This window comes from Trachurus japonicus, chromosome 22 (assembly GCF_045865225.1).
Source record: "Trachurus japonicus isolate A0001 chromosome 22, Traja_1.0".
NCBI lineage: Eukaryota > Metazoa > Chordata > Actinopteri > Carangiformes > Carangidae > Trachurus > Trachurus japonicus.
Genome location: NC_140928.1, coordinates 9739029 through 9760057, shown reverse-complemented (window position 1 = coordinate 9760057; position 21029 = coordinate 9739029). Strand labels below are relative to the sequence as shown.

Sequence of the window (21029 nt, the reverse complement as noted above, 5' to 3'; positions counted from 1 at the left end):
GCCCCCTCATGCACAGCGCACTCCCTGGAGTCTTGATCTAGCATTTAAAAAGCTACCAAAGTGTCCTCAAACTGTGAGATTAAGATACTTACGTTGCAGTTGAGTAAGTCGTTTGTGTTGGGACTGGAGGGATCGGTCCACTCTGTGGGATCAGACCTGCACGTCTGTCGGTTCTGTACCTCAAACTCCTTCAACTGGAAAAAAGATGAATCTGTTAGCGCCTACTGCAGAAACAGATTGCTTTGTCTAAAGTCTGACAAATGATAAATAGCACACCAGCTGACAGATGGAGAAAACATGGTAAGAAAAACATCATGTTTTGACTGTGTGTCTACAGCGGGGTCAAAAAGTCTGAGAGCGTTTCCCCAATAGGACAGTGGTCTTTGTCTCATGACAAAGCAGAAAGATCCAGCAGCTGTAACTTAAACATGTCAGCAGCGACAGGCGGGAGGTGGAGTCTTCGTACCCGTGCCAAGGCCTCCTCTATTGAGATCATGTTCTCCTTCACCATCATCATCAGCTGGATCCGCTCTTCGTCACTCATAGTAATTTCACTGGCCACAAACCCAACGTCATCACCTGTCGGGCAAAATTTAGAAATGACAGCTGAGAGATTTGCACACGACTGACAGCGCCCAAGAGGTTTATTATTGTCTCAAGTGAAAAACACATTATGTTTACGACTTCAACATACCTTTTGAAATCTGACGCGTCACTCCTTTCTGTGACTTTCGGAAACTCTGCCAAAAAGGCTTGCTCTTCCTCTTCCCATCCAATTTACCTGAACAGTAAAAAAACACAACACTTAAAACAAGGATGGAAAAATACAACCTCTAAAACCCTTGATGCAAAATATAACAATCCAGCTCAGAGGAAGTAAACAATAGCAAATATTATGTTACGTCCTAATCGACAGTGTTTTCAGAAGCACACAAGCATGAAGACAATATTAAGTCTGTGTAAGGATTTACTCCACATTATTATTATGAAAGAAAAATATGCAGGAATTAATATACCATACAAAACACTAATGCATACAAAAACAATAGATTTAAAGTGGTTTATTTTTTAGTCTTGTGTAAAATAGCTTGAGAACAACACATGCGTCAGATCCAACTTAAAATAAAAACTTATGACATTAGGATTGATGTTAAATTTTCAACTCACCTCCTGATGATCCATCATCAGAGCTGGATTTGTGCACAGGAAACCTGAAAATCAAACCAAATATTGACTTTGTTTGAACAGTTCAAATGAGGAATCAAACCCCTGAACAGAACAATACCTGTTTTCCAAAGTTATTTTCTTCATTTTCCCTGCTATCCCACCATCTCCCTCAACATGACTCTCTATCCTCTAGACTTGCGTCAGATTAGAAAAAAAAAAAAAAAAAAAAAAAAAGGAAATACAAAATAAAAAATCACAAAAGCGCACTGTCCCTCATGACAGTAGCATCATAGTAAAAAGCAAATCAAAGTGGTCAAACGGATGAAAAAGACTGGCTGCTCTTGGCTGATGAACAGAGGTCAGTGCTCTACGGCCATTGCAGGAACAATAGAGCCTTTTCATGTCCAGTTGGGGTTTTGCAGCAACAGCAGCGCTAACGTGGCCTCTGCATTCCCTGCACACTTTCACCCTCCCTCTTTCTGTCTGTCCGTCTGTCTGTCTCTGTCTCTCTCTCTCTCTGTCCTGTTTATGCAGAACCGTCCGTCTCTTACAGTCTTTCTCTCAGGTCACGCATCATCTACAGCCAGAGTGGAGGCTCCTCCCTGACCACAGACACATGAAACACCTGCACAACCTGCAACTCAAGGAGATGTTGTACATCTTTTTCCTTGAATGCATGTGGCCTGGGATATATTGGTATGGTATGAAGTTGTTAACCTGTCTAAAAACACTCTGCATTACTCTGGTAACACTAAACAAAAGTAACTGCATGTATATTCCAGGGTGAAACGGTATAACAAGCCCTTTTCTGTTCCTCTTCCAGGTTGCACAGAGAAAAACATGTGGGAGAACTAAATATTTGAAATATTTTGGCATCAGAATAGATCATTTCATATCAAATTCACTTGTGTAACATGCTCACACTCACCACAGTAAATAATCAACCCCACACACTGAGATGAAAACAAGATACACCCACCCAAAAAATTAAACTTCGTGCCACTTGAAAAGGGAAATAAAGAGATTTAAATCTTAATTTAAATAGAGGCTTTAAAAGTAATATACTGAATGGGAAAGAAACACAACTTTAAACTGATCAGATATCAGTTTTGAATGTCAATGTAAAAATAGTGGAGTGGTTCCAACATCAGCTTCCTCCAGCTTTATGTATTGCTTCCACTAGGGGGAAGTGTTCGTTTCCTGTGAATCCTGTTTGAATGCGCTTAGTTACAGACGGAGACTTGTCTGGTGTGTTCTTGTCCAGGTTCTGTAGACACACACGGCCGTTTACAATAATAAAATCATTCCAAGCACGGATATTGTGTAATTTCTAAGAGCCTGACTTCTTAACATGCTAAATCAAATCAATATGTTGCATTATCATTAGTCATCAACTAATTTTTTTCATCTTATCCAGCTTTCCAATGACAAAATATGACTAATCTTCGAAATCCTTCAAAAGACACAATGGTGGGAAGGAAGGAAGTTCAGGGGTGACACAGAAATGCTTCAGAAATGTGACTGGAGGGCACAAGGAAGCAGAGGAAATGCACATGTCCACAGGGCGAGAGAGAAGAAATCATAGTTCAGCCTCCATTTAAATGTGACTTCAATAAATAATACTTGTGTTATCTGTGAATCTATAACACTACACATCATTAGACTAAATAGAAGTGCAAAAAACTGTAATAGTTCATGTTATTTACTGCTGCTGCTATCTAAAATAACTTGCCCACGCATCAAGTGTTCCAATAAAACAATGAAGTTGTAGATTTCCAACTAAGAGTTTCTTTTACCTCCTCTCTAACTCCGGGGTGGATGTGGCGCTGCCGAGTCCAAGGGATTCCTTAAGGAGAGGAAAAATGTGTGAATATAAATACATACAGATTTTCAAATCAGAGCATTTTCCCTCGGAGGAAAGCAAAAATAATATGTAGCAGACAAAACAGGGTTAACAACAGAAGAATTTCAGGAACTTGTTTGTTTTTCATTTGTTTCACTGTCAAATAAAAACAAATCTTGTCAGCTGGTGTCTACAAAACAGTCAAAATCAAGGTCAGTGAAATGTTACTTTTACTCTTCTGCCTCAGTTTTTTTGCTCTGGATAGTCATGACAAGGCAATTCCTCTCCCTCTTATCAGCCCCGTCTGCTGACGCACAGAGGAGGAAGTGGCCTTCTCCTGGGGTCTGACACACCGGGAGCTGGACACTCACCTGGATCTCCGAGCGGAGCTGCACTGATGTGGCCACTGAGTCAATCTTTCCCTGAAACGCACAGGCAGGGGAAGTGGAGGAGTAAATTATAGTGTCATGTCATCATCACAACACAGAAATAGACATGATGTTCATCTCACTGAATCAACCAGCCAACATTATGGGATAACACTGGTTTACAATCATGTGTAGCTACCCGGTTATGATGTGTGTGCTGACAGGTGGATTTTATCAGCTGATTTTCACAGATTCAAATTAAACTTTTTGCTTGTTTGACATTTATTCATGATGGATACAAGTTGAAGCAATTTTATGTTTTTTAAATATGTACCTACAGCCATTAGAGGAATAAGATAATAATATGTTAAAGGGATAGTTCATCCAAAATTCAAATTTCACTCATTATCTACTCAACCTCATGTCGACTAAGGGCTGGGAGAATTTTCAGAGTCCTCCGTGCCTTCTCTGAGTTACGGGGGGTCCGCGCAGCAGTATTTGTCCATATAATGGTTGTGAATGGTGCTCACTTTTCTTCGTCCAAAAAGACACACCAAAAAACATCCAAATACCTCCATACTGCTCGTCTGTAATGTCCCTCTTGTATTGAAGCCCCGACATGAGAAATTGTTCCGCCAGTCAGTGCAAATCACACGAGATTTGGCACAGGAAGAGCAGTGAACTGAGACACTGGGAGCTTCCGCTACAAACAAGCTTAAAATATAGACTTATTTAATTTTTTTCAGAACAATTTCTCGTGTCAGGGGCTTCAATACAAGAGGGACATTACAGACGAGCAGTATGGAGGTATTTGGATGTTTTTTGGTGTGTCTTTTTGGACGAAGAAAAGTGAGCCCCATTCACAACCATTATTATTACCTTAGTCGACATGAGGGTGAGTAGATAATGAGTGAAATTTGAATTTTGGGTGAACTATCCCTTTAATGTGATTTTAGATTGTGTTAGCTGGGAGGATTTTTGTCACCTTCTGTCAGAGCCAGGATGACTAATCTAACCTGCTGCTGGATCTAACTTCACACTGTATAAACAGATGGAAGGCATCTATCTACCTCAAGGCTGCTTCCTTAATGTTTGAGCGATTCGGCAAGATGACAGCACAGGGAACATGAGTCACTGGGTGCTGCTGAGATATTAGATTTTTTTTTTCTTGATGACGAGAAAAAAAAGGAGCATTTACCATCTCGGCATCGTGCACTACTTTCCGTTTCCGCAGCTCCTCCATTCTTTCACACACGTCGCTTAGGGGGGTGCCGTAATACTGAGAGTACTCCTGAGCCAGGTCATCAAAGTTCCCCACCGAGCCATCCTGCAAAAGATAACAAGCATTCAAACAAACACTCTCACACAGATATGAGCACAGGACACCCCACGGATGTTGAGCAAGATGCCAAACAGCAGGCGACGTCTGTAAATACTGACCGCCGTCTTGATAAGCCATTGTTTCCAGCTTTGGTGCGGTGAGCAGCAGCACAAACAAGCCAGGAAACACAGAGATAAAGCACCAGGAGGGGTAAAAGCATCAGAGACATCCAGCTGTGATATTGCCTCTGTCTTTAAGCATTATGTTGTCTTCCTGCCCGCTGACCCCCTTCAACCTCCTCAGCCCTACTCAGACCTGACCCCCCGACCGGAGGAAGCACCGTGTGACGCAGCTGCAGCTCTCACTCGGCCCCGCTGGAGCAAGCAGGAGTCGGCTTAAGAGGCCACGGTTCAGTCTACCGTAAATCACAAGAAGCACAAGAGTCACTCAGTCATAAGAGTCTTTGTCTTGACTCCTCGATGGAGCTCCTTTTAGTTTCCTACGATTGTGCGAGCTGAGGTTATATGCTTTTTGCCACGTGAGAAGATGAACAAGAGATAAATCATCACAGATCATTTTTTGCTGAATTTTATGACCTACTGACCTTTAAGACCAGAATCGACACATCTGTTTCCTTGACTTGTTCTAGACTAAAGCTGATAACTCAAACTGTCTACCATCGAGGAGCAGGTACAGAGTAGAGCACAGAGGGTTTTTCGCTCGAAACGCCCGCTGCATCTGGAAATGATGCTTTTGAGTGGAATAATGTGAACCAAAACAATTAGGGCAAACCTCACCACTGTCACAGAAAGAAATGCCTCATGTGATCTACTGTATGAATAATATGAAACTATTGATCGCAGCTGCTGTAAAAGTAAGTTATCCAAAATTAAATTGAGTTTCATAAAGCCTCTTTTTTATTATCTTGGCTTGAGCCCTAGTAAAGTTTCCAGGCCCAGTGGGGGGAAGTGGTGAAATATTTATTTCACCATTTCGAAAAAGTTTAATGGATCTAAGCGCCAATAATAAAGTCATATGAACAGTTTTCACTACTGTACCTCTTCTAGAGTGGAATTAGATTGGGGAAAAGATAATATGCGGAAAAGATAATATAAGTTATACAAATTAATATAAAAATTGACAAATTAATCTTTTTTTCTCATTTGAACCAAGATTTGTGGAGTTTGTGTTTGAGTTAGGTCGCGAGTAGCTGTGTACAATTGTTGTTAGAGTTAGTGTAAAGGAGATAAATGAAGATAAAAATAAATTATACAGAAATTAATTACACTTAATAAAGTTTTATTATTATTTCCTGCTTCTGTGAGTGCTCCTGTCTGGTTGTTTATGCACTCAAACAAGAATTAAAGACGATGTGACCAGTAAAATATAAAATGATTATATTGTGGATAATAAACACGTAGGATGACAGCTTCCTCGTCATGCTTGGGTCATGGGCTGAGACAGACGAACACAAGCTGTGTCTGATCTTCAGTAATAGCCACCCATTATGTCCATAAACTGTTTCATGCATTATTATTATTATCATCATTATGTTTCAGCCATGCCATGCCCTGGAGGTATGCAAATGTGCCTGCTGAAAACAGTCCTCTGCAGTGAAAACCAATACTGTGGGCTCACTTGTCTCGTGGCATGATAGACTGTGACTGGCTCAACTGTCCAGCAAAGAGAACCATTCATTTGGTAAATGACATGCCCCCGGGTCGAAAAAGGCCTGAAAATCTGGCTGCTTTTCATAGAGTCAAGAAATGAGGACGAGGCCGACTGAGAGGCTCTGCACTGTGCCTGGCTGCAGCAGCTCACGCCTCAGACAGCCGCTGATCCACATAAACAGCCTATTGTGACACGGCCACATGATATTGCATTGCCCTAAGTGCTTATTGGACACGGTGCGTGTGTATACATCCCAGTTACAGATCAACATAAACACAGCCCGGGCATATGGAAAAACAAAACGGACCTGAATGTTAAATCAAATAAACAATACGGGTTCCTCTCTCGTGCCAAGAGTTCTTACAGAATGGTAGTTTTAGGAAAATATTCCAGTGTGCTGTCTCTAAATTAATGGTCTCTGAGCCAAAACTGCAGCATGAGACATCAACCACAGAGGCTTGAAGAGGAGAAGTGTGGTGTCACATTTCTCAGGCTGGGAGCATCTCATAGGCAGACAAAAGATCCATGTGCCCCGAGGGCCTAAAGAGCCTAATGAGTGTTTTTACAGTTCCTCTGTTCTGTCTCACCCCCTTTTCAGCAACCAAACCTGGGTCACAAAGTATCGACACATTGTTCGTGTGGCTTTTATTTTGCTTTGAGCCAGAGGTGGTTTAGACTGCTCCGGCTTCAGACGTCAACAAGTTCAGTTTTCTCTTCTCTGATAATAAATGTCCCAACAGAATTAACTTTAAGTCCACTCCATTTCTGCCCATCAGTCAGTTTGTCAGAAACTGTAATCAACAGTCTACCACATCTGGACTGATGCAGCAGCGCAGCATACTTGCCAGAGAGGGCCTAATAAACCAAATCCACTGAAGAGTAGATATGCTCATACATGTGTTGTCCTTATTTCAGAAAAGATGTATCCCACGTTGAAAACTAGAAAGCACATTGAACACGTGACTTTAAAAAACTGTGTCATTCATTCATCAGGTAATCCACTAAGTTAATTTAAATGACTGTCACTGAATTTTATAATGTTATACAGACATCGTTGACTCTTCCGTGAAAGACGACCGCGGATGTTTTAAACAGAGTATTGACTGATGTATTAAAAGATCATGTGAGAACAAGCACTCACTTGTTCAAGCTTTTTCTACTAAATGAAGGTCTTCATTAACAGACTAAAAGCAGCAATCAAGCCCGGGGGGGAAAGCTTAAGATGCACACATGAAGTTGTCTCTGTGAAACAAAGCTATCTACATTGAAAACGTGTCTCTACATTGAAACTTTCCTCTAATGAATGAAAAAAAAAAGACCAGCTCTAACCATAGGACCACATTCCAGCGCAAAACATAAAAATACACTCACCACAAACGGGGATCTGGCTGCCAACGGTAGCTCCCCAGCACTAGCTGCTCCTCAGTTCCTCCACACTGCTCTAAGTGAAGGGCTACGTTTTGAAACTTAACTCAGTTCACTGAGAGGAGGACAAGGACATCCTGAAGTGAAGGGGAGGGGTGTCTGGCCTGCATAAATCACTGGGAGTTTGGTTGAGGGGAGGCTGGGGGGTGGGGGGTTGGTGGAGGAGGGGGTGGGGGGAGTTGCAGCAACCGCACATGACGCTGGTGCTGCTGGGTGGGGCTGCTGTATTCTCTCCAGCTGCGGCCCACAAGGACTGGCTGACTCACATGTTCAAATAAACCACCACCTCTTAATGTGTGAGAGTGAGTCTGCCTGTTTATGTCTGCAGGAGGGTTGAAGTGATGTGTCAGGCCAGAGCTGGATTCATAATGTTCAATATCCACCAGTTACTGTATGTCTCCCTCTGCTGATATGGAGGTTTCCCTCTGGACAAACTTTTTTTTTTTTGAATGAATTATCAATTTAAAGCTGCACTGTTCAGTACCGTAGTTTCCATGTGCACATAACTTACAGTTAGTGTTTCTCACAACGTTTGGGAGTTTGGGCATCGTCGAGGTCTCGAGGCCGGTGTGTTAAATCCATTTGCTTCTGTTTGTTAAATGTTTTAAATTGTGACTTTTAAACAAAATAAGAAACAACTAGATATATGTACATATAAGAAAACATGGCTCCACAGCAATACTAGTGGTCAAAACTTACACAGGTTGCATTTACATTTCCGCTGAGCAGAGGAATGTGCCAGTTTGGTACTTAAAATACTTTCTGCCCCCAAATAATAAAAATAATGACAAATAAAATAAATTTCAATGGCAATCATAAGTATAATATATATTTTTTAAAAAGGAAACACTGATGCTCGAGGAGCTCAGGCTGTGTTGGTATGAGTCGAGTCTCCCATTGCCAGATTTATCTGTATTGTGTCAGTGCAGAGCTCATTAGTCAGCAATGTAGCCTGAGAGCAGGAAGCAAAGTCCTTTAAAGGTTTAAAGGTTTAAAGGCTTTGACAGTTAGAGTAAAACCGTCAGTGGTCAAGTGTTGGCATAATCTTTTCTTAAGAATGCAGTTGCTGTTTTGGTCCATCAAAGCCAACATGGCCTGATGAGTCCATTCATCATATACATGGAAAAAATAAAACAATGCAAAAGAGCATATCGATAACCAACTAGACCTAAAATAGATACAAAACACCAGGCGAAATATGGAGGAACTGACTCATTCCCATCATTCTTGTTCCTCCTCAACAGAGAAATATGAACAGTCTCATAAAAAGTAGGCAACTTTCACAAAATCTGAATGAACGTCTGAGCTGAGTGCTGCTCAGACCTGCGAGTCAGATCCTTTTTGAGCATTAGCGGTCTGGGCACCAGCAGATGGCAGCAAATAGTTAGTCTACAATATCAACACATCAGTCACTCAGTCCTGTGTCAGTGACAAAGGGCTGGAGGTGGTAGAGGTGGAACTGGCAGCATTAAATCCACTTTTAACCTAAACAAAGTGTATTTATGTCAGGAAAATGTCTGTGTATGAGGAGACAAATGAATGTTTTAAACTTGAAACCATGACTTGCAGATGAACAGCTGTAGAGACAACAGCAGGATTTCCCTCCACTCTCACTGCTGTTGTGTTTCCATATGACCACAAATGCATCTTTGTGTATCCTGGAGGCATTAAGTAAGCATCAGGGTTGGTGACCTCGTTTGCTCGTATAGTATTAGTCAGTGAGATTAAGGGTGGAGAAATAACCCTGAGCATCTTCTTTGTAATCGTGACCCCACTGTCTATAATCTTCATCTTTAGCAACTGACCACTGACTCCGGAGCAGCGAGCAGCAGGAGGTAACAATACCAGTGTCAGATCTGCAGCAGGAGGCAGCAGATTAGGCCGAGCTGCAGATGGATGGTGGAGATGGTGGAGATGGTGGAGGGGGTACGTTCTGCGCATGGTGCCAAAGGGCCGATGCAGCTCATGCCAGAAAGGGCAGTTTTCCGCCTGGCTTCACAGCGGCAGACTGCACGTCACCTCGGCGCACAGGGGGGAGCCCAGAGATGGACGCCATTCCTCCGTGTCAGCCCGCTCCTTCACTTTCACCACCGAGTCGCCTGCACCGACCTGGAGCGCCTGAGCTTTGATCCCTGTGGAGATAACTCGCAATTCATGTGTCTGTGGAGAGACTAGAGCATATGGGTGGCCACATTGTCACACGACATGGAAAATTTCTATTTATATGTCCAATATGTATATTTATTTTGTACATATTTAGTCCAATCTATCTATCTATCTAATCTCTGTTACAGTTAACTTCAAGGTTTCATTACTGCACTTCAAAGTAATTTCTCAAACCAGGGAGAGTCATGAAATAAAATGAAGAAAATGGGATTACTAGATTTTCACATGACCTTTAAAACTTTAAAAGAGACTGCAAGTCTACAACTGAAAATGGACACTTTTGAACAAAGGTGGAACTGTATTACTCTCTATTTGGAGGACTAATGGAGGAATATGGGTTATTATAAGACTGTCGTGTATCTCTAGGATTGATATTGTACTGCTGTTACTCCCTTTGGTGCAAATAGTATCTATTCTCCGTCTGATTTCTCTTTATGGTATTTCTATTGCATTTTATTTACTTGTATTTCAATTCATAGGGTCCTATGTCAGTGAATGTTTTGTTTTGTGGAAAAATGGAAAATAAAAAGTTAAAAAAAAAAAAAAACTTTAAAAGAATCAAACCAGGTTCAATCTTTTTTTTTTTAGACAAGCCAAAGACATATATTATATATATATTTTTTTTCCCATTATTCTTTATTAGATTTATTATACAGTACTGTTTGTAACAGATACTGCAATTATGACTTTTCTCACTGCTGTATTTTAATATCTGTATTGCAGCATGCCTTTTGAGACACCTGTCTGTGGGTTTCAACACTATATATTCCATGTTTTAGAATAATAATAAAAAAAAGTTGTCTCCCTTCAGTTTGATGACAATATATTTTTGTTGTTTTTGTGTTATTTTTAGTGTTTTCAAACAGGCGAGCAGATGTGGTATTGAAATTTCTAAGCTCATCCAAGTGAAATGCTATCAATGCTGTGACTGCAGTGATATGACCAAAGGATCGTGTGATACTGGGAATGACTGTTGCTCTGGAGCACCCATGGGCCCAGCGTAGATTGACAGCCCTGGGGCTCCCTGAAGAGAAAAAGAGGATCAGTGGAAGAGCTTAACCATTCATGTCTGAGTGGTAAGTGGATTGTGACAAGTCCCAAATGAGAGTTTGATGAGAAGGGTCGCGCTGTGACATGCATGGTGTCAGTCACAGACACACAAGCTGCATATAGAATACCTGGTTGTGTTTGAAGCGCGTTGGCAAAGGCCTGCAATACACAGCTCTGCTTCCACGTCTCGTTCTGTCAGTCTCTGAACAAATATCTCTCACTGTGGTGACAGAGACAAAAGGCCTGCTTCAGTGCACGGGAGATTTCTAACGCTCTCAGTCTGAATGGGACGGAGCTCAATGACTACAAACAGATTCTTCACGGTAGAAGATGGTGCACTCATTCCAAACAAGTGGATGATCCATGACAGAAATAGAGGCAGTTTCCGAAAAGCAAATTAAAGACTACAATGTTGTTTTGCTGTGCCAAAAAAAAAAATGCAGCCAGGTGTCCGGATTAAAAAAAGGACGTGAGTGAAACGCCAAAGAAGATTAAAAGGGCAGACAGAAGGCACCAAACAAACCTTTTTGTCTGCAGCACTAAATTCTGCAAATCTGATGGGGATTTAAAACACTAGCAGGACACACATCCCAGATTAAGATGCAGGAAACTTTAGTCTCCAAAAAGCCCTCGGCTCAAAAATCCACTTTTTGGAAATATGTATAATCTATTATTGCAAAAGCACCCTGTGGATTGTGCTGGATCTAAACCAGTTTTGAAGCAGCTCCAGGATTGTCCCTATTCCTTCGAGCATGTTTAATTCAGCAGTTTGGGAGATCAAATGGAGAATCATCCCCTTTAAATTTCAGTTAAATTACATGCATGGAAATCCTGTGTGCATTAAATCCCCTCTGGATGGCGGTGCGTTTTTATAGCGGGGGTGGCCTGCAGATTGTTCCCAGTCCTCGGAGCATGTTTAATTCAGTGGTGCTGGAAAACAAATACAAAGACCTCCCCCTTTAAAATCCAACACAATTCACACCCACAGACATCATGTGTATTCACGTTTGCAAAAGGGCTCTGTGAACGGTTCCGAGTTTGCGGCGATGCAGCCTGTGGATTGTTCCTATTCCTTGGACCATAATTTAATTCAGAGGTGTTGAAATCATTTCATTTGCCCCTCACCCCTATGTGCTCGGGTAATTACCCTTCTATGACAGTGCTGCCTCTCCAGGCCCCGAGATACGACCGCCAGCTCGCAACGTCTCTAGCTGCATTATGAGCGTGGCTGCTCACCCCCTCACAAGACCACAACATCCACTGATCCTCCTGTGAGATACAAAGCAGGAGTCAAGGGCAGCTGTCAATCATGCGCCGTAAGGGCAAAGGGCCCCCCGAATGAGGTCGTTCTGCATGGTGTGAAAAACAAGTGAACTGCTCCAATCAGGAAGGAAAATACCCTCCGGACATTTCTCTTTTGAAACTTTCTGTGGGAAAAACATGCTAAGGAGACATTCACTTGACTTGGGAAAACAGCACGGCACAGTACGCTGCAATAAGTTAGAGGAAAAGACTGGACCCCCTGGACTGAAAAGTGACTGATGTAAAAAAAAAAAAAGTTAACAATGACATCTCATGAATAGATTTAATTAAAACTGGTGTCTGTATTTGCTCTTCGTTCACACAGAGCAGCCTGTTTTCTTTCGCTGACCGACACTTCCTATAGGACACAACCAAAACTGTTGGTGTCCTACTAAGGGAATTACTGAGAGATCTTACTCAGACGTTCCTGACAACACGTCCTCCTGTTGTCTAGTCACAGCCAGCATCTCTACCAGATTTGCCAGCCGGCTCTCCCCTCTGGGAGCTCTGAATCTCCGAGAACCTGATCTCAACGCTCAGTGGTGAGGTACTTAAGCCATTCAGAAGGACCACGCTCTCTGGTTTAACATGCCCCTTTTGACAACTGCAGACATCCCAACAGAGCCGATGACAACGTCTCCTGTCCAACTCAATTTGCCCACCTCCCCTCTTAGCTCTCAGATGTTACGTCTCCTCCTCTGTCATCCCAAGGACATTCACCTTAGAGCCACTACATCCATTAATGGATGCTAACTGCAGCTAGCCAAGCGTGCACTGACATCATAAGAATTGCATGAGGATCTATAGTGAGCCTGAAAACCTGTTAGAAAATAGTTTAACATCCAGGACAAGTTCTCGCTTTCAGTGTTTCATGTCTCTTCAACAACAAATGAGATTCTGATCTGCTTATTGTCACGTAGCTCTTGAGCCTTGATTTCTTAATTACAAATACTCCTCTCGCTGCTCCACGTGTTGGCAAACAGTAAAATGCGAATATATCATTAATGCTACAAAATATTTATCTCTATCTCACATATTCGTCATTCTATAATGCATTTCACAGGGAATAAGACACTTTCTTCAAGACACAATGTTTCAAAAGTCAATAAATGTACACATTGACTAATTGGAATTGATCTCTTCTTCAGTACCTGCCTCTTTTTTTAGGGCTGACATGTGGCCAAGGGCTGTAACATCTTCACAGCCACATTTCGCAATCAATGTGCCTCATTAAAGTTTCATATCAATTAAAAATAGTGTTCACTTGTAAAGCACTGCAGCCGTTTTGTACGGTGTGTAATAATTGTACTGCTGGTTTTTAAGCAGGAGAACACGTGTTGGGACTATAACAATAAAACCTGCCCTTGTTCTGGACAAAAATTACTCAGAGGGATTTCATTATAATTTACCATCAAATAAAAGGCATAATTGCCTTAATGTATAAAGTGGTATCTCTACTTTTATAGCATATAGTCAGTGTATTCTCGGTGACTCACTGTGCAGATGCCTTCATCACAAAATATAATGACATTAAACTGATTTTTTTTTTTCTGAGGTACATTTAGATCTACCGTATTGTTATTATCATACAAACTTTAATAATGCAGAATGCTTAAACTGCATTAAGTCAAGCATGAGCATTTGGGAATAAAAAAATGATTAAGTTCATGCATTATAAACATTCGCCTGCATTGGTCTATATAATTCACACAACACACACTGTGGATCCTAAATGCAACGCAAGTCTACTAATACAATAAATCAGGGCTTCCACCATGGTTAATAAAAACTTCAATAGTTTTCTTTTCAGGTTACAAGATCAATATCTGAAAAACTATGTTGGACAGATTTCAGAGCACAAATGAAATTATAGCTACACCCTGGTGCTCAAAGCTGCCAACCCAAACACCGATCACCCTAAGTCATTTATCAGATAATCTACCGTCAGACGGAGTCAAACTGCTGGGATTTCTCAGCTCAGATGGATTTATTTCTTTTTTAGGTCAGGTAATAGTGGAGCAGCCCCTGTTCTGATCGAAAGCTCATCCAGATCTGGCCCTCCTCACCCTCCCGGAGGAATGTCAAGCTTGGGTGGCCCATGGATCCTTCTCCTGATTGAAAATCTCTACCTCTCGCTCCAGCTCTGTCATCACATGCTTTCCCTTTTGTTAAAATCACAACCTCTGCCTCTGTCTTTTGCTCTCCTTATTCATAACCCTCAGTTTTCTTATCTCTTTTGTCCCACTTTCTTGTCCTTTGTTTGTCTTTATCTCTATCCCTTTGGGCCTAATGTCTTTTCTCCATTATTTCCTCAGCACTGTCACCCAGTCTTCCCTATCACTTCAGACTACAGTCGGATGGCCCCACTTGCTACGTGATGCATGAAAAGAGGCATTATCATGTATTATGTTACAAATCCCATTCTAGGAGATTCTAAATTAAGACCATGCATTAGGATATTGAATGTGGATAATAAAAATAGATGATTCACATACTGTGATTCAGAGAAAGCCTTTCTAATTCAGGGGTGAAATAAAGGCCATGACATGGTGAGAGAGAAATGAGAGGATGTAACAAGAAGAAATGCAAAGTGGTGATGAAACTTTGAGAGTCTATATTTATGGGCAGCATTCTGTGGAGAACAGAAGAGAAGAAACTAAATAAAATAAATGCATAATACAACAGAACTGAATTATTACTTGATTATGTGTAACATTGGGGCATATGTGCTGTAAATCGGGTATTCCAAAATTTAAGACCATGAATGGACTGGATCAATCAATGTCTGTGAAATTGTCTTGAAATGTGTACAAATATAATTTCATGGAATCACGCTCACCCCAGTTTCTTATAACTAACATGTATAAGAAAGAAAACCCTGACATATGGGAGCCTGAAACTATCAAATGTTGGGCATTGTTATGCCCCTTAAGGCAAACAGAGTTTCCATTGATTAATTTATTTTTTTAATTATTTATTTTTATTTGCCCATAAAGATGGAATAAAATATATATATATTTTTTTTTTACCTATGGGATAAATTCTTGATAGATAAAGTATATATATTCTCAAAACTGCTAATTGGGACTCAGTATGTAATCATTGCACCAGGTACTGATGTGTATAAATAGGAATAAAAAGAGGAATGTGTCTGAAAACAAAATGATTCCAACTTTGTACAGTGCAGTAGTTTCCATTTACATTCTGCCGGTCATGTTATGTATGCAGTCGTATATTAACTGTTGCAGCTCTATGAGAACAGAACAAATTCATTTAACAAGAAGTTTATCCATTTGTGACAAAACCGAAGCGGAAATGCTGCAGATCTAGCAGCGATCCAACAGTTGCCGGATAGCCAGTCATCTGGCAAAAATGTATAGACAGTAAAAACCATAACATCATGTATAGTAATTTTTCATCTAATCTGAAAATCAGCTGGCAGACAAAAAGCTTTTTTTTTTTAATGCAGACTCAGCCGTGGTGGTTCTGTGATCCTGTCTACCGCATTTGGCAGTGTAATTATGTGGAGAGATCTGGATGACCCTGGTGGTTGAGTCAGTCTGTTTACTACTGAAATTAGCCATTCACTGACGACATACTGTTCATGCTTGCATTATGCTGTCATTCTGAAATATGTGCAAATACGGGAAATTATAATTTACGTAACATAGTCAGTTCCACTATTTGCCATTAAATAAATTCATTTCATTGAATGCGGTGTAAGAATACAAAGCATTGCCTAATTTTCACTCCACATATTTAATCAAAAAAAACAAATTGTGTTTTTATCTTTTGTTTATTTTTCCAACAGTACGAACAATCCAACAGGAAGGTCAGCTGCCAACTCTGGTCACAGCGGGGGTCATGGGAGAAATTTTCATTTGCTCTGCCCATCCTGCAGAGTGAGCGAGCAGATACAATACCTCTGGTGCAGCTTCCTGTCATTCCTCATAGAAACGCACATTCTGCATTTCTCTGTAGCTTCCCCCATCACAACCATCACCAGAACATCCACATCCTCATTTTTATGTTCCCTTTGTACAATCAGGTAGACAGTTTCAGCCATCAGACGGACGCAAAGGCTGTTTGACGTCACATATTTTCCATGTGCCTGGCAGAAAATAAATGTTCCTGTCATGGTTATCTTTTTAGTATTAAAAAAAGATAATCTTACTTAAATTGAGGGCTGACCTTGTAAATATCATATTTTACCCTCTCAGGTGTGTATCCGTGTCTGTGCGTGCGTGTCGGTCTGATTTTCAGTGAGAACAGGTGCAACCGAATTCTTCTTCTTCTTCGAGTTAGAGAAGGCAGCACAGGCACAGCCGTCCTGGTTTTCTATTAACAGCCCAGCTGAGCACATTTTATTTCCTTTCAGTCGTTCATCCATGTAATTTCACTTAAGCAGCTGAGGCTACGTGGAAAGGCTGGCTAATTATTGATGTGATTCCAGCCAAAGCAAGTAAGAGAAGCCAAAAACCTCAAAAAAAAAAAGACCAAGCAGCTCCGGCTAGGACCGACACAACTGACTGGAGATTTTACAGGTACAGTATATGTGAGCAGCTGTTCATATGGCACGCCGTGACTGTTGCAGCAAAATCTATGTGTGAACTAAACTAACATGTTAGTCTGGTAATGTTGGCAGGCTGTATTGGTAACAATTTTTAGAGAGAAAATACATTTGCATCTGCAATACATTAAGTTTGAAATGAATGAAAACTAAATATAGAAATAATAGAAAACACACCAATGTTTCCAAAGAGAAAAATCCCACAAATCCCTTTTTGGAAAAAAATAATTTAAAGGGACAACGAGGAGTTTTGGAAAAGCGAAGCGTTTTCACACTACATTTATGAGCCTCCGCGCGCACCGTGAAATTCTTTAACCGGCGCAAGACAGACTCATGTTTTCATTCATCAAGAATTAAAGTCAGAGGTTCGAAGACGATCACATACCGTCGTAGTTCCGACCATAAACGGCGATTCGGCAGCGTTATTCTCATGACTCGCCGCGAAACCGAAAGTAAGGAAACGCTAGTCGGCTCGCCCAGCATTTCCGCCACCATTAATAATAACAAAATAACAATAGAGACAAAACGATATATTTATCAAAAATGGGCCCATTAACAAGTGTGGGTAACGTAGATTCATCCACATTAATATGAGACTTTTTTATTGTCACAGAATTTTTCGTTCTGCCAATGGAGAAACTCCTCGTTGTCCCTTTAAAAATGTCAAATTAAGTAATTTGAGTGGATTTCCACAGTTGTTTGAAACCTGGCAGGCATGTGTGACACTGACACAGATGTCAGATTTGCCAGTGAAGCTGAAAATAATGCTGTAGATCACACAGCACGTTCTCCACTGGGCATCATTAGCTCATACACTGAAGGTGAGTACCACAGATGTTAACATAAACGCCATCCAGAGTGTGACCAGTGTCATCAGTTGAACAGTCAGCGGTCATCTCAAGGGGATATGAGTCAGTCTATACAAGGGGATTTAAGTTGCAACAATTGGAGTGTAATTACACTGAATAAAAAGGAAAACCTTGTCACAATCAAAGAATGAATATGTATTATGACAATTGTGAGAGGGCATCCTCTGGAACAATTTTCATTGGTGACAAACCCCAAACACTGCCCTTTGGGAAAATCCGCATAAAAGGAGCTAAATTAGCATCCGGTCCAGTGGTCACAAAAATATTTGGCAACCAGCTGGGATTTCTGGATTATTTCCGCTCAGGTGTTATGAAGCGAGTATGAAAAAGGGAAATAAATGCCTTAACATTAAAGCAGTTCTGCGTATACTGTATATAAGTCAGGCAAGCAATAAATGCTGGATGGATGGCAACAGCTGGGCCAGCCTTATGATCACAAATGTCTCTGACTGACTGAGTGATGGTTCTTACACCCAATGTCCCACACTGAGTCGCTTTGGCTTCCCAGCTGCTCAGGAATTACATGGATCACTTTCCAAAACATTGATCCTTATCAAAAAAACAGCTTTCATTTGACGTATTATTATTATAGGAGGCAGAGGAATAACAAAACATAGGACACACTGAGCAGGAGAGAGAGAAGTCACCAGCCACAAGGCTTTGTACTACAGTAACCGCTATGACTACTAAAGACATGTCTGAAGAATGAAGGAGCACTCGTTCTAGTTACTGTGTGTATTGGACTTCGTCTACGCCCCAGTGGTCAAGGTTCAAGGCCGGTCTTTTTGCAACACAGTTACAGTATCATCCTCTTTTACTCTCTCTTGCTCTCTCTCCAAAATTTCCATCTCTATTTCTCTCTATGGCTAAAGTAATGGCAATGTTTATGATGTGAATGAATGGATGAATGAAAGTTTATCTGAACACAGAATAAAAGAAGGACAAAAATAAAACAAACAGTAAATAACAAAAATGAACAATTATGGATGTTTTACAAATGATAACACAGCTCAGTCTTTGTTTTTCATTTATCTATTTGGTGTTTTTGACATCAGTGTCCCCCATTCACAGTCCAGCCACGTACAGTATCAGGTTTTGAACCAGTCTTGCTAAACATTTTGTTCACTAATACTGTATGAATAACTAGCTACAGTGTAAGGTCATTTTTGAGGTTGCGATTGAGGTTTGTGATGCCTGTCATCATCATCCTCATCATCATCATCATCATATTGCATTAAAATGATCATGAAGGAGGGCTTAATAACAGAGGCATTACAGTGTATAGAAGCATTTTTTGGTGGGATCACTGCTCTCCTTTCCACGTCAAACAGAAAACACGTGATGGACATCAGACATATTTTTCGGAGGAAAAAATAACAAACAATGTCCCTTCCAGGAAGTTTCCAAAGGGATGTCAGCACAGATCTACTGACGTCCCCGAGCTGCAATCACATGGTGAAGAGAACAAGGGAACAGACAGCTCAGACTTACACAGGAGCCAACAGACGACAGATAGAAAACATCAAACTAAAACTGTTCCACATAAATTTCACACCAACACTGACAAAAGGGTGCTTGTCTTGCACAGCTTGATAAATATCTAACTTTAGATGCTAATCGTGCACAGTGTACATGCATCATAGCAGATCTGAGCAAAATGTAGATTAATAACAGTGTTATTTTTCAAGAGTTTTGCTATATAGCCTACATGTACATAATAAAAACTGTTTTTCTTTAAGATCAAGCAGGTTATTGACAACAAAACAATGTATATAGCAAAGCAAAATTCCCTGTCACATCCAATATATAAAACTTATATGGCGACGAGCCTATATGCATCCATTTTTTTAGAACTAATGTGATAATAGAGGAACACAGTCACGTTTCTCGTATAGACTTTATTGGCCACCGTGGAGACCATTATGTGATTAATGTCGGAAAGCTGCTTGAATAATGGATACAGTGCCTCTGATTGGGACATACTGTAACCTTGACTATGACATTAGGACGAGGCCGGCTAGGCCATCAGTATATTCCTTTAAGACACTGACAAATCCCCTCTGGGAAAAAAAAAACATGGATGAGTCTACCTGTCTCGCTAAATGGAAAATATTTTGCTTTTAAATTCCCATTTGCTCTAAACCCTGGTCGCAAACACCCAATAAAGGGAATTAATCAGTTCTGAAAAAAACAAAACAGTGTCAGTCCCATAGCTGCTTAAAAGTAAATGTCTATAAAAGTCTTTCCATGACTAAATCGACTGCAGGAACTTTATACACATAAAAAAAAAAGCGAAGCTATGACAAGCTGAGCCAAAAGTCAAGCCAAGAAGCTATCTTTTACTTAACAAGTTTACATCCATGATTGAACCTGTGTGGGTCTGTCTGTGTCTCATGTCATCCATGTAAAATGTCTTGCACTTCGAATCAATTTTTCTGCAAGGATGACTCCAGAGAGGAACTTTAAGAAGCTGAAAGCTAAATGTCAGCGACTCTGACCTCTCCCTTGTTTACTCGACTGCCAAAGCTTTTTACAAGCAAATTTGTGGAACCTATCTTGGAATCCATTTCATTAAGAGACTTTTTGAAGTTCAGCTCATCCAAGATTCAACCATGTGACTGAGTGATAAAGGACCACAGTCAGCTGAGTAATATGTTCAGACACTTAGGCGCATTAAAATGAAACATAACAGCCCGGCTTGAGTGATAAATATTCAAGACAGTGAATTTGAGCCACAAATAGAAGCAGCCTGCCTGCAGGCAGACACTGCCTCATGAGGTGCAGACAGGACTTCTTCTAGGAATAACTGCAAACTCATGTCATGCAGGACACTTCAAGAATTGCCAGCAACATAACAAAGACCATCAAGTGTGGTGTGAAAACCAAAAAGTTACACACAGAAATATTTCACAAATTTACAGCCTCTCGCACTTTCATTTAATTACACAGTGTGAAGATCTTTTCCCAGAATTATGACCATGAATATCTGCTGAAACCAGTGCCACAAGTCACATTTTGTCTGCATAATTTGCATGTAAATGATGTCTACATGTAATCTAGATAATTACACATGAAAAAAATGATCTTCATGCAAATTTAAAATCATATTAAAATAGTTGAGAAGATACAGAACCAACACCAAGCAGCAGTTCCTGCCACTAGGAGTGACTTCAGACATGGTATGAGGTGTCTGTCTGTCTGTCTGGACTAAGTGGTTTGATTAGCATTCATTTAATATGGCATATGTAATGTAATAGACTGTTTTTCAGCACTGCTG

General features: G+C 40.7%; 1 protein-coding gene across 5 annotated transcripts in view; it reads right to left on the bottom strand.

Annotated features, from left to right (window-relative positions):
• The window catches only part of sash1b (SAM and SH3 domain containing 1b), a 46994-nt gene that overhangs the window by 7631 nt on the left and 18334 nt on the right, over positions 1-21029 (bottom strand). For 3 of the 5 annotated variants that reach the window (XM_085768164.1, XM_085768167.1, XM_085768170.1), the window contains exons 3-9: positions 4577-4705; positions 3382-3432; positions 2964-3013; positions 1168-1211; positions 695-781; positions 467-579; positions 93-194 (exon numbers count right to left, since the gene is read on the bottom strand). In XM_085768164.1, coding sequence (XP_085624290.1) covers positions 93-194; positions 467-579; positions 695-781; positions 1168-1211; positions 2964-3013; positions 3382-3432; positions 4577-4705 — 576 coding nt within the window. Of the gene's footprint in view, positions 1-92; positions 195-466; positions 580-694; positions 782-1167; positions 1212-2963; positions 3014-3381; positions 3433-4576; positions 4706-7741; positions 7917-21029 lie in introns of those variants that run through there. The other 2 variants (XM_085768168.1, XM_085768169.1) reach the window with 1 other exon arrangement.